Source organism: Artemia sp. Qi Xiang Cuo, chromosome 7, assembly GCF_049724085.1.
Source record: "Artemia sp. Qi Xiang Cuo chromosome 7, ASM4972408v1, whole genome shotgun sequence".
Classification (NCBI taxonomy): domain Eukaryota; kingdom Metazoa; phylum Arthropoda; class Branchiopoda; order Anostraca; family Artemiidae; genus Artemia; species Artemia sp. Qi Xiang Cuo.
The window spans coordinates 55203942-55220883 of record NC_142800.1 but is presented as its reverse complement, the minus strand read 5'-3'; the positions used below and the strand labels follow the sequence as shown (position 1 = coordinate 55220883).

Below are 16942 nucleotides of genomic sequence, written 5' to 3'. Positions count from 1 at the left end.
GTGTTGGTTATTTTGATTCAAGGTTTGCCTACTCTCATAGGCCTGTTGTTTTAGGAACGGTATGTTCCACAACCACAGGAAATCGTACAGGGCCGTCACCTAGGTAATAACACAAAAATTTTATGGTCACAGAGAACTGTCAAAAAACAGCGGTACTTGTTAAGAATCCGATAAACACACGAGAATTGTATTGCAAAATTCCGATAGGCTTATTTCCTATCAGTACTTATTTGAGACGCTGAATAAACAAAGAGTTTCTTGCTGCGGTAACTATATTTAAACTTTAGTTTTTTGGGGTTTCTGTGGAATAAAAGGTACCTAGGTTGGGTTAGGTTAGGTTACGTATTCAATATATGCTATGCTTTACACCCACCAGCCCCCCTGCCCCCTAATGTGCAAATGTATAGCTCAAATTTGTTTCTGAACTATGATGTCTTTATCCTATATTGTTTTATTTCATTAGCATTGTTGAAAGTTCATTTCTCGCGTGTTTATCGGATTCTTAACAAGTACCAAAACAGCTTTTAGTGCATCCTTTTTATTACTGTTTTAATCACTAAAGATTGATTCTCAGAGTTTTGTTTTAATCTAAGGCAAGCGTAAAGTGGAACATATAAGATTCCCCCTATTCGAAATGGCAGTACTTGCTGATCCACTAATATAACTTGTAGGTTAAAAGCAGCTGGAACACATTAGGGGTGAGAACCTGGCAATGGATGTTTAGCTAGTGGTTGAGATGTATATCTCTCCATGACCTTTACAATGCTCTCTAAAGATAAATCTCGATACTTTTAAAAGCATAAATCAAATTAAAAACTTGTACATTAAAAAATGAATCGTTTCTTTTTAATTTAGTGAAGCTCTAATCCGAAGTTATATTTTTTAAAGAGCCCTAGTTTAGCCTCGGCCGATTGGACTTCCCATTTATTCATTATTAAGTCATTAATATAATTAATGCTATAAGATATTTTTTTATTCCTTTCTAGGGTGCTCACGTGCATTTTCTTGGGGGTGAGGGGTGGGAGGAGGCTAAAGTCAGAAAAAAATTAGCCAAAGCTACTCTGGTACTTATTAAGAATCCGATAACACGCGAGAAGTGAAGTTTCGTTAATGCGAATGAAATAAAACAAAATAGGATGAAAATATAATAGTTCAGAAACAAATTTGGGGTATATATTTGCACATTAGGGGGGGGGGGTAAAGCATAGCATATATTAAATATTTTCGTCACCCAGGAATGGAGGCTGGGGCTTCCCCCTACCCTCTTCTTTGGGTGTCCTTAGTTGCTTTCTTTTCCATCCGCTATCGTTATCTGTAGTATACGCTTGAAAATGATTTAGCGAAAAGTAATCACAAACAAAAATGTTTTTGCCAGTATTGCCATACATAAAATACATTTCTAAAAATTGCAGTTTCATTTGACAGATCTTTAAGCGGTTTTAAAGTTGGGACAGAGCATAGCATTTTAATGACTATATCTAGGTTAGTAAACGAATCTGGGGGCATTAACTTCTTAACGATTTGTGTTTTCCTTTTAACCGTTGCGTCACATAAAAGACGAAAAAAACTAGTTCGCGAATCTGCCGTAAATCAACCACTCGAAATGAAGGTCATTTTTGAGCCGTGTATGATGCTGTTTGAATCTTGAGAGATAACTTTATATTTTGATTCCAAGAGGTCAAAGAGTCAGTTTTATAATTGCTTCTGTGCTTTCTATATCGTTTATCGTTGAATGTATAAAGGGCCATAAGAAGATACAAATGCAGTTCCAAGTAATAAGCTTTCTTCTATCTTTTGCTCTAGTTGAGCTAAAATTTGAGAACGAATGCGATTTAGAAACTCTTCTTCCATTCGATGCTGTTCGATTTGGGTCCCATCGTCAAGGAAGATGTTTGAGGCTTACAGATTGTCCTGCTTTTAAAGGTGTTCTCCTAAGAAGGCCGCCTGGGTTTCTAGAATTTTTCAAGGGAAGTATTTGCTCCCTTAATCGTGTTCCTTTGTATTGTTGTCCTCCTTCCGAAGACTTACTTCCTCCTGAACTCTTGGGAACAAAGGGATTTGACTTTGAACAAATTGATGATGTCAATATAGAGTTGACTGAATCCACTTATGAGCCGGTTACTGATGAATCATTGTTTGATTTCGAGCTTTTGCCTGTTCCTGCTAAACTAGTCAACGAGGAAGTAAATAGTAAAATTAGCAATGGAAACATAGATAGTAGTGCTTTGGATATCAACAACCCAAGAAATGAAGACTCGGGAAATAAACAAAGGGGTCGGGGGAAAATATTTTTCATCGATTCCGTGACAAGAAGACCTTCGAGAATATTCTTTCCTACTATAGAAGAAAAAATAGAACTTAATGAAATTGTTGATTCTTTTCCTATATCCAAACCTCAACCGATTAAATTTGGTAGACTAGATGAAGATCCTTTGGATAAGAAGAGGGCATTGTTGCCAAGTGCAACCGCAGAATTATATTGGGATAGGTGTGGACTGCCCGGTGTGGGGCGAATTGTTGGCGGGAGTGACACTGGTGCTGGTAAATATCCATGGATGGTCAGGCTTGGATACAAAGACTTTGAAGGTATGTCTTTTCTTCCTTCTTTCAATTCAATTCAATTCAAACTTTTTATTTCCTCCGAATACGAAGAGTAAAAAAAGAAATAAATAAAAATAATAACCGCTATCAACAGGCCATAAAATTATCTTAAACTATATAACAACAAATACGCAAAGGCCTTCAATCAAAATTACGACACAAATTAACACTTCATGCAATAGATAATAAATTAACAGTTCACAAATTAACACTTCATTCAAAAATTAAATAAAATAAAATAAATTAAGCTTCGTGCGCAGCTCTATATAAATTATGAGAAAAAACATTTAATTTGGATAGAAAATTCTTTTGCTTTTTCTCCAAAACATCAACAGGGTTTTTTATTTTATATGCATTCATTAAAAAAGTATTTGATTCATATTTATAAAAGCGTCAAAGGAAATTAGAAAAATTAAAAATTGTGTTTTTTACATGCGAAATATTAATATTTCTAAAAACCGGGAGAAGCTATGAAAAAACTAAAATCTGAGGCAAAGCGACTGTATCATATACCCGAGCCAGTGATTTCCGAGAAAAAAGATTGCGAAGACAAATTACTGCCCTGAAACTAGACGCTATTCTACTTTTAACTGCTTTAGAAATAGAAGCGCGGCATAGAGCTAAAGTTGGTCCATAAGGCACACCAAGATATAAAAAAGATTCCAAAGGTTTTAAAATACTATCATAAATACGGACAGAAATTTCTGAATTAACGAGATCATTAGCCTTAGGACCAAGAATTAAAAACTGACACTTTTCAGAGCGAAAACGAAGTCCATGCTCACTAAAAACCTTTGCTAAAAAATCTACATTTTGTTGAAGTGACTGAAGCGATCGACTCAAAAGGAGTAAATCATCTGCGTAAGCAATCCACGACAGAACATAACCTTTACCATAAATAAAAGTCAACTTAATTTGATCAAACAGCCCCGAAACAGTAATATTGAAAATCCAAGGAGAAATAATGCTTCCTTGCCTCAGCCCCTTACATAACTTAACATTGTAATCACTAAACTGATTCTTCCACTTAATACGAATTCAAGATGAGCCATACCACTTTTTTAAAACCAAGACTACTGGTAGTGGGACATTATTCTTCAGAAGCGCAGTCATAGCCCAAGAATGGATAATTAAAATCATACACCGCTGCAAAATCTAACGCAAGTGTATAAACTCTATCCCATTGCTTAGAAAATGATATTATTCTTGAAAGGAGGGTATGAGCAACATCCATGCTTAGACCCTTACGGAACCCAATTTGATTCAGGCCTTGGTTACAAGACTCCAAATACTTTAATAAAACTAACTCAAAAACTGTGCTAATCTGGCACGAAACAGTAATTGGCCTGTAATCAGAACATCGAGTTGTATTCCCTCCTTTTTCCAAAAGAGTTGAAGTTGTAGCACAAGAAAACCTAGTTTGAGGAACACCATAAGAAAAAGTAGTAGTAAAAATAGTAGTGAGAAGAAGGACTGTTTTGAGGGATGCCCATTTTTTATGGTTTGAATGTATACCATCATGACCAAAAGAATGCTTACATTTTAGAGCTTTAATTGCTACCATTACATCATCAACAGAAACAGATATTTTACTATTTGGGCGGGGCTTTGAAATTTCTTCCGATAATAAAGAGTCAAGCCGTGATTCAACTGCCGCATCACCGGGTGAAAAAACTTGATTATAATGAGTTATCCAATCATCTAGTTTCAGAGAACTATTAGAATCTGGTGAACAATTATTATTACGACGTCTAGAATTAAACAAACTCCAAAGCTTATTCTTATCATTAGTAATCCTTGAAGCAATTTCATCTTTTATAATTTGATTATGCAAACGCAACTCGGCCCAAGAATTACGTTTAGTTAATTTCATACCATCATAAAATGGTCCAGATCGCGGTTTTCCCGCGCAATTCCAAAGGTAACAAGCTTGAGAAGCATTCTTTTGGCTTTGCTTTAAAATCGGGTTAAGGTTCCAACCTAAAACACGAGATCCACGAAGGAAAGAATCAGTTCTAAATGCTTTATTAGCCCCGACTTTTAAACTATGAACAATTTCAAGGTAAAATAGATCTATATCAATTTGATCAACATCCTTAGAATAATTTACAATTATTTTAGCTAAAAGAGCATCTGATTCTTCATGATATTTCCACATTTTTTCCCGATTCCAGATCATTTTACTTACAATTTGACTAGAACGATGGATAATTTTAAAAGATGGAATTTGAATATTTAAATAAAAAAAAAGGTAAAAATGGTCACTAATAGGCATATCCAATCGAACATGAACAGGCTGTTGTAATAACGCTGCATTTGAAACCAGCACATGGTCTAGAATAGAACAAGAACCAGAATTATGGGCATACGTTAAATCCGCATCCTTTGAAACTATAGTAAAAACCCAAAACAAAGATAAAAGAGCGGAAGAGCAGACATGAGAGATAGCAATGTTGCAGTTAAAATCCCCGCAAATAAGCCACTGGAAATCTGATGGAACTTTGGCCACACGTCGCGATAATTCTAAACATGCAAAATTGAAATCAAAATCCGAATCAATAGTATTATAGTTTGTCCGTAAATAGCACTAAAAAAAAATAAGACCTAGGATTCAAACATCAAAAAAATAATGATTAACGGCAAACACTGAAACTGGAATATTCTCGCGAATAAAAATGCAAACGGCTCCTGATGGGCGTCCACCTGTAGGTGTAGCTGGAGATAAAAAACACTTAAACTGCTGCGACAGGCTCGAAAGAAGACTAGTAGAGTGGTCGAGAAGATGATGCTCTTGCAGACACAAAATATCCAGATCGCGCAGCATAGACTGCAATACATGTTGTTTATCACCAAAACCATTCAGATTCAGAGATATAGTCTTTGCACTAATCATTTTTTATTCTTTACAACTTTTTCGGTTAACTGTTTGCAGCGAAAGCTAAATCCAGTATGCTCATGAGATCCACAATGGAAGCAACAAGGTTCATTCTGGCAAGGGTTGTTCCTAGAATGAGAGTGTCCACTACCAAGGCACTTGAGACAACGTTCCACGCTAGAGCAGCCTGACGATATATGCTGTAGCGACCCGCATTTGTAGCACATTCGCGGTAAAAACTTATAATTAGTAAGCCGGAAATGTTCGTAGCCAATGTGAATCCCATGACGCAAATAATGAGACTTAGCCGTCGCCGAACGGAAGTATACACGATATGATTTCGAAACACCGATGCGCTGTATCTCTTCGATACCATGGTTAAAAGCATACACACTCTCTGGGTTGATCGGGAAGTCCACTCGTGATAATAAACCGACAATTCTCGACTTGCGAACCTCAGTTTTACCGACCTTTTCATTCAAACAGGCTTTCAAGTTTTCGGCGTTTTGTCTTTTCGTATGAATGACCCATTTCTGTTGCTGGGATCCTGATTCCTTAGAAAGTGAAATCCGCACTATACCATCAGCTCTATCCAACGATTTCAGAAAAGCTTCACGCTTTAAGGGATCATTACAATCTTGTGGTGGTGAATCTACTACAAGACCCACTGTTTCTGACTCGTTATTCAGCGGAGGCCAGGATGTATCATTGAGTTTTTCTTTATTTATACAGCTCAAAACCTCGCTCTGTACTCCGTCACAACACTCTTTCACCAAAGCAGGAGTCTCTGCTACCTTACTTGTGACGTAATCAAGTTTGTCAATTATGCTAAAAAGATGCCGGTCCCAGGTTTGAATGGCACGGCTAAAGCGAGCATTTTTATCCGTATCTATCGCAGGTATCGCATCACTTGCAGTCATAACGATTTTCAGATTTGGCAAGCAAGGGGTTGTATCTTCAGAAATAAGGTTGTCTAAAATATCCTGTGACAGGCTTTGCTTAGCAGAGGGGCCGCGACGTGCAAGGAGTTTATGCGTGGGGTTCACTAGAGATGTTAGGAGGCTTCTAGCTTGATCAAGATGATCATAAGAATAGAAGTTTGTACACGAAGATATACAGGAGGCGGACGAAATTCCTGACTGTAGACAGTGCCGGAAAAAACTTAAAACTGGTGAATCAACAAGAGTCTCTGAAGGAGGCGGGATCTGCGGGGAAGCAGGTTTATCAGCAAATTTCTCGCAGCAGTTAGAACACTGATATATTATAATACTGTCTTTCTCAATACTCTGAAGAATTTCACAGCAGTTACGGCGGAGGCAACCACAATCCCCAGCAAATGTGTTGCATATAACTGTTCCTCTGGTTACGAGGCTGAAGCTCTCTTTGCAAACTTTGCACCCTGTCTTGTACAACTTTTCAGAAGTCACGGCAGCCATTTATCAATTAATAATAATAACATATAAATATTGACTTGGTACTATGCGCTAAGGAAATGCAAGGGGGCTACCCCAAAACAATACCACGCCTTCGCCTGAGTAAAACTATTACCAGATAAAATCTCTGCTTACGGAAGGTGTTCTCCTCAGTTATATTATATCAAAAAAAAAAACAGTTCATAAACGCTCACAATCTATCACCGCGGATCGCGCCAAAATTCATTTCATTTCACATAGTATCCTCCTTCACGCAATTTAATTTACTGTAATTTATTTCAAACTTAATCCTTATTCCAAATTAATTCACTGAATTAAATTCAAGCTCAAGAAGTGAATTAATGAATATCAATAATCTAGGTTAAGTTCAGGTCAATTCACCAAAAGTTGACTGTTATTTATTTCAAACTAAGTCACTGAATTAAATTCAAGTTCAGGCAGTGAATTAATGAACATCAAGAAACTAGGTCAAGTTCAAAGCAAATGAATTAATACTGGTTGAGAGCACGCTTTAAAGTTCAAGAAATCCAAAAAAGATGTTTTCACTTGGGAGACTGAATCAAGACTTTATATTTATGTTTCTTCGTTATCTCCCATATTTTCTAACCAAAGAGAAAAAGGAAAATTACTCGGTGAAATTGTAGTGCATGACCATGACCTCTTCTAATAGAAATATGGATATAAGCCTAGAAATGGGGCTGTTGGGAAGGAAACGTGCTAAAAAAACAACTATTACTTCGTAATATGCAGAATGATTTTATTTAACATATTTGAATGCAATCCTGCCATACTTTACCCTGTGCCCCTAATTTCCAAATATATAGCCAAAGTTATATTTTTCCTGTGTTGTTTTCTGTTTCTTGATTTCAGCACGGTTGAAACAAGAGTGACACATGATAAAATGCATAAGAAATATATAATTCGGGCTGTATATGCACACATTAGGAAACTTGGGGGTAAAGTATAGTGGAATTGCAGTCAAAATGTGTTAACTACAATTATTCTGCATATTATGAAGTAAGGCTTGTTTTCTCAACATTTTTCCTTCTCAACAGCCCCAATTCTAGGCTAATACCGAAACATGTTATCAAATAAAAGTAGTATTATCAAAATCCTCATTTTGTGTTATTTCCAAATATCAAACTCCCTTTTCTTGCATTCTTAACACGTAAAAAGCATCCGGTTACTGGGGCGGGGAGGGGGGGGGGTTGTTATAAAAGCGAATTCATATTTGGAAGGGTACTCTTGTATTATTCATAACATACTCGATAAGTGAAATTAGGTTAATCCTAATGAAATCTACCAAAACATGGTGAAAATGTTATACTTTAATTTATATGTTACTATAATTTGAGCTATATATTTGTACATTAGGGGGTGTGGGGGTAAAGTACCCTGGACCCCTCACCCCCTTATTGTGAAAATATATAGCCCAAATTATACATGTCCAATACATTCTGTCACCCGTTATTTGTCTTTGGGGCACTGAAACCAGTTTTCATAGATCGTACATTCAGCAAACTTCTCAAGTGTGTTAAGAATAGTACGGGAGTCAGGGTTGCCACCGTCAGTAGGATTTTACTAGATCTAGTAAAAAAAAAATCTAGTAAATTTAGAGTATCTAGTAAATTTCTTGAAATCTAGTAAAAACTAGTAAAAAGTCATGATGTACAGTAAACAAAACTTTTTTTTATTTTCCATGAATTCAGGGAAGAAAAATTATCATATACATATGACAGTTTACAATTTTTGCCTGTCTGTTATACAATTTACAATTTTGCTTGTCTGTCTCAGAGACAGACAAGCAGTCACTTATTTTCATATACAGACACTTCACTTCCGGCGTCTAAAGGTCGACAAAATCAGCTTTCTGTGTATCAAATCTTACCAACTAAAAATGAAGCTATAATGACACTTGGATTTGTGATGATGGGGAATCTACTGGAATCAAAACAAAAGTCAACAACCCAAAGTGATTAGGCGAATCTTCTCAGTTTGAAAATTTTTATTGAGGAAAAAGGAGCATGCTGAGAGAAATTAAAAGTAAGTAGAATTGGCTCATAGTAAACAGACGATTAATAAAACATGGATATTAAGGGGACTGGGAGAAGGCGAATACAAGAGGGGGCATTGCAAACCTCAAGCTCAGGATGCGTGACCATCGAGAACATGACACTTGACATGATCAAGAGCTTTGAATTGAGCCATTAAACGTCTCTCTACTATGTTGCATTAGCCTCGTTGGCTCATAGTAAATAGACGATTAATAAAACATAGATATTAAGGGGACTGGGAGAAGGCGAATACAAGAGGGGGTATTGCAAACCTCAAGCTCAGGATGTGTTACCATCGAGAACATGACATGACACTTGACATGATCAAGACCTTTGAATTGAGCCATTAAATGTCTGTCTACTATGTTGCATTAGCCCCCTTGGCTCATAGTAAACAAACGATTAATAAAACATAGATATTAAGGGGACTGGGAGAAGGAGAATACAAGAGGGGGTATTGCAAACCTCAAGCTCAGGATGTGTTACCATCGAGAACATGACATGACACTTGACATGATCAAGAGCTTTGAATTGAGCCATTAAATGTCTGTCTACTATGTTGCATTAGCCCCCTTGGCTCATAGTAAACAAACGATTAATAAAACATAGATATTAAGGGGACTGGGAGAAGGAGAATACAAGAGGGGGTATTGCAAACCTCAAGCTCAGGATGTGTTACCATCGAGAACATGACATGACACTTGACATGATCAAGAGCTTTGAATTGAGCCATTAAATGTCTGTCTACTATGTTGCATTAGCCCCCTTGGCTCATAGTAAACAAACGATTAATAAAACATAGATATTAAGGGGACTGGGAGAAGGAGAATACAAGAGGGGGTATTGCAAACCTCAAGCTCAGGATGTGTGACCATCGAGAACATGACATGACACTTGACATGATCAAGAGCTTTGAATTGAGCCTTTAAACGTCTCTCTACTATGTTGCATTAGCCTCCCTGGCTCATAGTAAACAGACGAATAATAAAACATAGATATTAAGGGGACTGGGAGAAGGAGAATACAAGAAGGGGTACTGCAAACCCCAAGCTCAGGATTTGTGGCCATCGAGAATATATTGGTACCTTTCCTCCTTCCCATTTATTTTCAATTCAGAAATGGAACCCAAAGTGACATTTTCGGGTGACATGCGGAATTTTGTGATGGTGTTATCAAATCGACTTTATAAAAACCACACATATTTAAAATGTAGCTTCAAATTGAGCCCTTAAACAGTTCTCTATGACGTTCCGGTGCCCCACTAGCGGCAAAGAAAAAAAGGAGACACATCGTTGCGATCCATTCCATTTTCGAGGGGTTTCAGGCTCTTTTTGAAGTTCTCGAAAATTTATTTGAAATAATTCTTTAGCATGAGCATTAATCAAAATAATAGTTCTTATTCCTGAATCAGCAACAAATAGTAATTTTTCTCACTGGACAGTTTTCTTCAAAATATGTTTTTAAATTTTTGGTTACTATGGGTCGTGTTTTGCTCTTTACATAGGGTAAAACAAAAACATTTGCACCATTTCATTTCTTATTTTATGTTATTTTACAATACAAATGTTGTGTTTGTGACAATGCACTCCCTCCCCTTGACGGTCCCAGATATAGCCCTAGGACATATAAAAAATAGAAGAGAACGCTAAAGCAATTAAATTTTTACCGTATAATACCGTATGCAGTATCTTTCTATTACTCAGATTATCATGTTTCAAACAGTTCCTGGTATCGAACTGTAAATAAGGAGCGACCCGGCTCAATAGTAACCAAAACTCTAAAAAACGAAATTTTGATACCAATAAATACATCAAAATAATCAAATTTTTATGCTGATTCCAAATATTTAAGTTTTATCAAGTTTGATCTTACCCATCAAAAGCTACGCGCCTGACAATCACACGTATTCTCACAGGGAGTGAAATCCTTCTCCGGCGCGATAGTTATTTTTTCATATATTGAGTAAGGTATTGAACAGACAAAACAGAGTCAATAAAAAAAGAAAAATGGGAATCAAAGCCGAGTCCACTAAAAAAATTACCAACACTTGTTTAATTCGGGAAGCTGGTCGATTGAGCAAGTGATCTGACTTCTTATTCAGGAATTGGTGAAACCAAATCATTTTTTGACATTTTCTTGCCTTGATCGTGTATTTATCGAACCAACAACTTATAACCATTTGATAAAACTATAGTTCAATTACTATGTAATGCTTATTAATAAACTATATATTTCTTATTATAAACTATATCTATATCAAACAGTTCGTGGTAGCGAACTGTAAATAAGGAGTGACGCGGCTCAATAGTAACCGAAACTCTAAAAAACGGAATTTTGATACCAGTAGATACATCAAAAGAATCAGATTTTTATGCTGATTTCAAATATTTAAGTTTTATCAAGTTTGGTCTTACCCATCAAAAGCTACGCGCCTGAGACAATGTGCCTCATTTTCGAAAAAAGGGAAAACATCCCATAAAAGTGATAGAATCTTAATGAAAATCAAACCATCATATTCAGCATATTAGATAACCCCACTGTAGAGGTTTCAAGCTCCTACTTGCAAAAATGTGGAATTTTGCATTTTTTGCCAGAAGAAAGATCACGGATGCGTGTTTATTTGTTTGTTTTTTGTTTTGTTTTTTTTTTTTCCAAGGGTGATCGCATCGACCCAGTAGTCACAGAATAACGCGAGAGGGCTCGTTCAAACAGAAATTAAAAATTCTAGTGCTCTTTTTAAGTGACCAAAAAAATGGGAGGGCAAATAGGTCCCCTCCCACGTTCATTTTCTTCCCAAAGTTACCAGACCAAAATTTTTAGATAACCATTTTGTTCAACATTGTCGAAAATTTAATAAATATGTCTTGGAGGATGACTTAATCCCCCACAGTCCCCGAGGGAAAGGCTCCGTGTTATGAACTTTGCCGATTGTTTACATTCAGTATTTGTTACTTGGAAGTATGCAGACGTTTTCAGGAGGGATTTCTTCTGGTGGAGAGAGAGGTGGGAGGAGGAGGCTACGTGGGAGAATCTTTCCATGGAGGATATTGTCATGGGGGAACGGACGTTTCTATGACAGGGGCCGCCAGATTTACCAGCATTATTTAAAAAACGATCGGAAATAAAATAAAAAAACAAGTTTTTTCAACTGAAAGTAAGGAGCAACATTAAAACTTAAAACGAACAGAAACTATTACGTATATGAGGGGTTCTCCCCTAGTCAATACCTTGCTCTTTACGCTAAAGTTTTTTAGTACTTTCAAAAAAGCTATCTATTCTAATTAAACGGCCTTTGTGATTCAGGGCTCATTCTTAAAGAATTGGAACAAAATTCGAGCTTTAGCGTAAAGAATGAGGTATTGACTAGGGGGAGAACCGCTCGTTTACGCAATAAAAATATACGAATATAGAAGTTCGTTACGTAACTTATTTTGTAATTGACGGCAGATCAAAATTTTGAGAAAGCCATTTAGCCAAAAAAAAAAATTATATGCAAATTTAATTTTAATTTTTCATGTACGGTGAGCCAAAATTAAAGTTGCATTAATTCAAAAACGTTCAGAAATTAAATAAAAAAACAAGTTTTTTTTTTAACTGGAAGTAAGGATCGACATTAAAACTTATTAAATAAAAAAAACAAGTTTTTTTAACTGAAAGTAAGGAGCGATGTTAAAACTTAAAACGAACAGAAATTATTCCGTATATGAAAGGGGCTGTCCCCTCCTCAACGCCTCGCACTTTACACTAAAGTTTTTTATTGTTTAAAAAAAAATAGAGTAGTGAGAAAGTCAAACTTTAGCGTAAAGAGCGAGGCGTTGAGGAGAGGACAGCCCCTTTCATATATGGAATAATTTCTGTTCGTTTTAAGTTTTAATGTCGATCCGTACTTTCAGTTAAAAAACTTGTTTTTTTATTTAATTTTTGAACGTTTTTGAATAAATGCAGGTTTTGATCTTGGCTCACAGTACACGAATAATTAAAACAAAATTTTCATATTAATCTACTTTTATTTGGTTAAATGGCTTTCTCGAAACTTGTTTCATTTTATTTACGAACGTTTTTATTAGTAATAAATATACGTAACTTACGAATTAACTTACGTAACGAACTTCTATATTCATATATTTTTAATACGTATATTAGGGGGTTCGCCCCCTAGTCAATACCTTGCTCTTTAAGCGAAAGTTCGAATTTTGTTCCAATTCTTTAAAACTGACAAAGGCCATTAATTTGAATAAATAGCTCTTATGAAAGTACTAAAAAATCTCTGGCTTAAAGAGAGAGGTATTGACTAGGGGGTGAACCCAATCATATATGTAATATTTTCTGTTAGTTTAAAGTTTTGATGTTGCTGCTGTTGCAGTTGAAAAACTTGTTTTTTTATATTTGATTTCTGATCTTTTTTTAAATAATGCTGGGAAGTCCAGCGTCCCCTTCATAGCAATGTCCCTTCCCCCATAAAAATTTTTTCAAGGAAATATCCTTCCACATAACCCCAGACCCCCTCCCCCCACGCCCAGTAAAAATCTCCCCTGAAAACGTCAATACTGTATACGTCCCAAAAAACAATCCTATATGTTAACATTGGGTAAATTTAATAACTTTCAGCCCTCCTCTCGGGAACTTCGGGGGATTAAGTCAACCTAAAAGACATATTTATTATATTTTTGAACATGCTGAACAAAATGGTTATCTCAAAATTTTGATCAGGTGACTGGGAAAAAATGAGCGCGGGAGGGGGCCTAGTTGCCCTCCATTTTTTGGTCACTTAAAAAGGGTACTAGAACTTTTAATTTCAATTCCAATGAGCCCTCCCACGATATTCTAGGACCACTGGGTCGATACGATCACCCCTGGGGAAAAAAAAAAACAAACAAATAGATACGCACCCGTGATCTTTCTTCTGGCAAAAAATGCGAAATTCCACATTTTTGTAGATAGGAGCTTGAAACCTATACAGTAGAGTTCTCTGATACGCGGAATATGATGGTGTGATTTTTATTAAGGTTCTATAACTTTTAAGGGGTCTTTCCCCCTTTTTTCGAAAATCAGCCAAATTTTCTCAGGCGCGTACCTTTTGATAGGTAGTACTGAACTTGATGAAACTTATATATTTGAAATCAGCATTAAAATTCGATTCTTTTGATGTGTCTATTTGTATCAAAATACCGTTTTCTAGAGTTTCGGTTACCATTGAGCCGGGTCCCAATAACCAATACTATATGTTAACATTGGGTAAACTTCATTGCTTTCAGCCCTCCCCCTGGGGCTTCGAGGAATTAAGTCATCCTAAAAGACATAGTTATTACATTTTCGACCATGCTGAACAAAATGGCTATCTTAAAATTTTGATTGGGTGACTTTGGGGAAAACACGAGCGAGGGAGGGGGCCTAGTTGCCCTACATTTTTTGGTTACTTAAAAAGGGCAATAGAACTTGTGATTTCCGTTCAAATGAACCCCTGGGGAAAAGAAAAAAAAAACAAATAAACACATATCCGTGATCTTTCTTCTGGCAAAAAATGGAAAATTCCACATCTTTGTAGATAGGAGCTTGAAACCTATACAGAAGGGTTCTCTGATACGCTGAATATGATGGTGTGATTTTCATTAAGGTTCTATAACTTTTAGGGGGTCTTTCCCCCTTTTTTCGAAAATCAGCCAAAATTTCTCAGGCGCGTAACTTTTGATAGGTAATATTAATCTTGATGAAACTTATATATTAGAAATCAACAATAAAATTTGATTCTTTTGATGTATCTATTGGTATCAAAATTCTGTTTTTTAGAGTTTCAGTTACCATTGAGACGGGTCGCTGCTTACTTACAGTTACCACGAGCTGTTTGAAAACGAATAGAAATTATTCCGTATATGGAAGGGCCTGTCCCCTCCTCAACGCCTTGCTCTTCACGTCAAAGTTTTTTATTGTTTTAACAAATAGAATAGTGAGAAAGAGTCATATTTCACCGTAAAGAGCAAGGCATTGAGGAGGGGACAGCCCCTTTCCATATACGGAAAAATTTCTGTTCGTTTTAATGTCGCTCCTTGCTTTCAGTTTAAAAAAATTTGTTTTTTTAATTTTAATTGATAGAAATGCATCTACATCTTTAAACAGTTTCAAATAATATTTTTTATCTCTAATCCAATTCTATTGTAACGGCCCAGGTGAAACCGGAGTTCATTGAGTCAAAAGTGCAACTACTGTTATGAGACGCATTATGAGATGAAAAACAACGAAGAAATATACTATCCAGGATTGTATCTGGGACACTCCGAGGGAGGGGGGGGGGATCAGTGTCATATGCATGACTATTATACTGTAAAATAATATAAAACAAGGTATGAAATGGGTGATAAATTTTCGCTTCATAGTGAATCCTTTAGAAGAGCCGCCCTCGCCCAGCGGTACCAAAATGTATATATACACAAGTTAATTATGCCTTTTACAGCAGCCAAAAAAAATGCAGGTCGTTTTTCAAATGCTTTAACAAGATACTGGATACTGTCACGTAACTAGAGGAATCTCTGTGCCCACCTCCCACCCATTCCCTCCGACTCGCAAAGTTAGCTACTGTCCTATTGTTGGTACTTATGTAGAAAGCGGTAAGTGTGCGAAAAGTGAAGTTTCGTAAATGCTAATGAAATAAAGCAAAATAGGATGAAAATATAATAGTTCAGAAATAAATTTGGGCTATATATTTGCACATATAGTTCCCGGAGTGAGAAACCCTTTGTAATGCATATCTCTATACAGCGTCTCATATAAGTACCGAATAATGCGTCTCTATTTACGCAATACACTTACTGCTTTCTACATAAGTACCCTATTGTGTTTAATTTTCATAATATTTACTAGTGTTCGTGTACAGATGACTTTGCCAACCCCCCCCCCCCCCACTCCAAAAAATTCCTACGTATATAGCTTTTGGTATGCTGCCGTTTATCTACAGATAAATCAGATGACTTATATGAGAAAATTGGGGTACTGACTCTAAAAAAAAAGAAACCGAATACAAGTTTTAAAATTTAAGCCAAATAATGCGATCTGGACAAAAACATGATCGTCGAATAATTGAGCCTGCAGATAACAAACCAAATCAAGGGCTCTTCGCCAACAGGAAATGCAATTGTTATACGCATGGTGTAACTATAATAAAAACCAGTTTTTTTTCTTTTTTTTAAGCAAAAGCAAGGAACAATCATCATAAACAACAATCATCCTATAATATTAGGGGAACTACAATTCAATTAGTTTTTGAAGTAACAATAGAAAAAGTTCAAACTTTTTACTGCAATGCTTTTGTGTAATTGCGTTAGAGCAGTCATTCTTGAAGCACTAAGTTGCAAAAGTCAAACGTTAGCGAAAACAGCGAAGAATTGCATGTGAAAAATCCTTTATACATAAAATAGTCCGTTTTTGTTTTAGTTTTAATACACAAGTTTAATTTCATTTGAAAGAAGGTGTCTTTATGTTACATCTGAGTCCCTTTAGTACCCTTATCCAAAGTGTGAGAGGTGGGGGCTGTCACTGCTCAATTCTAAGATCCTTGCTTTTTAAGCCTTAGGGGACAACCTTCCCCACAAAAGAAAGGTCGACCTCCCTCGTAACCACTTTGTTATGCTGCGTAATCGCTAAAAAATGCTGTTTAAAACGGACTATGATAGTTATTCATTTTATATGCTCTGTAACCTCTATTTTAAGTTTGACCTTCATATGGAATTAAGTTTCCGATGTCCCCGTTAAAAATGCTGCAATTTACTTTTATTTGATTTTATTTTCCTGTAAATACAGTATGTTGTCATATGATGATACAGAACATGGCCATGTAATCTCCCTCCTGAAATCAAATTTCCATATCATTTTCATTATAAATACAATATATGTTAATCAGTTTGTTCTCTTTGCTCCTACTACTAGTGACAAATTTTTGCAACAACAAGCTGCCAGAGGCCTGTAGCGCAGCGTAAGATCTTTCTACT

At 36.1% G+C, this 16942-nt stretch overlaps 1 protein-coding gene across 1 annotated transcript in view; it reads left to right on the top strand.

The window, feature by feature from the left end:
- Positions 1–1715: 1715 nt before the first annotated feature.
- LOC148950454 (phenoloxidase-activating enzyme 1-like) overlaps positions 1716–16942 on the top strand; it is an 86270-nt gene continuing 71043 nt past the window's right edge. The window contains exon 1 of the mRNA XM_089091615.1: positions 1716–2586. Within this exon, the coding sequence (XP_088947741.1) occupies positions 1761–2586 (826 nt within the window). The 5' untranslated portion in view covers positions 1716–1760. The remainder of the gene's footprint in view (positions 2587–16942) is intronic.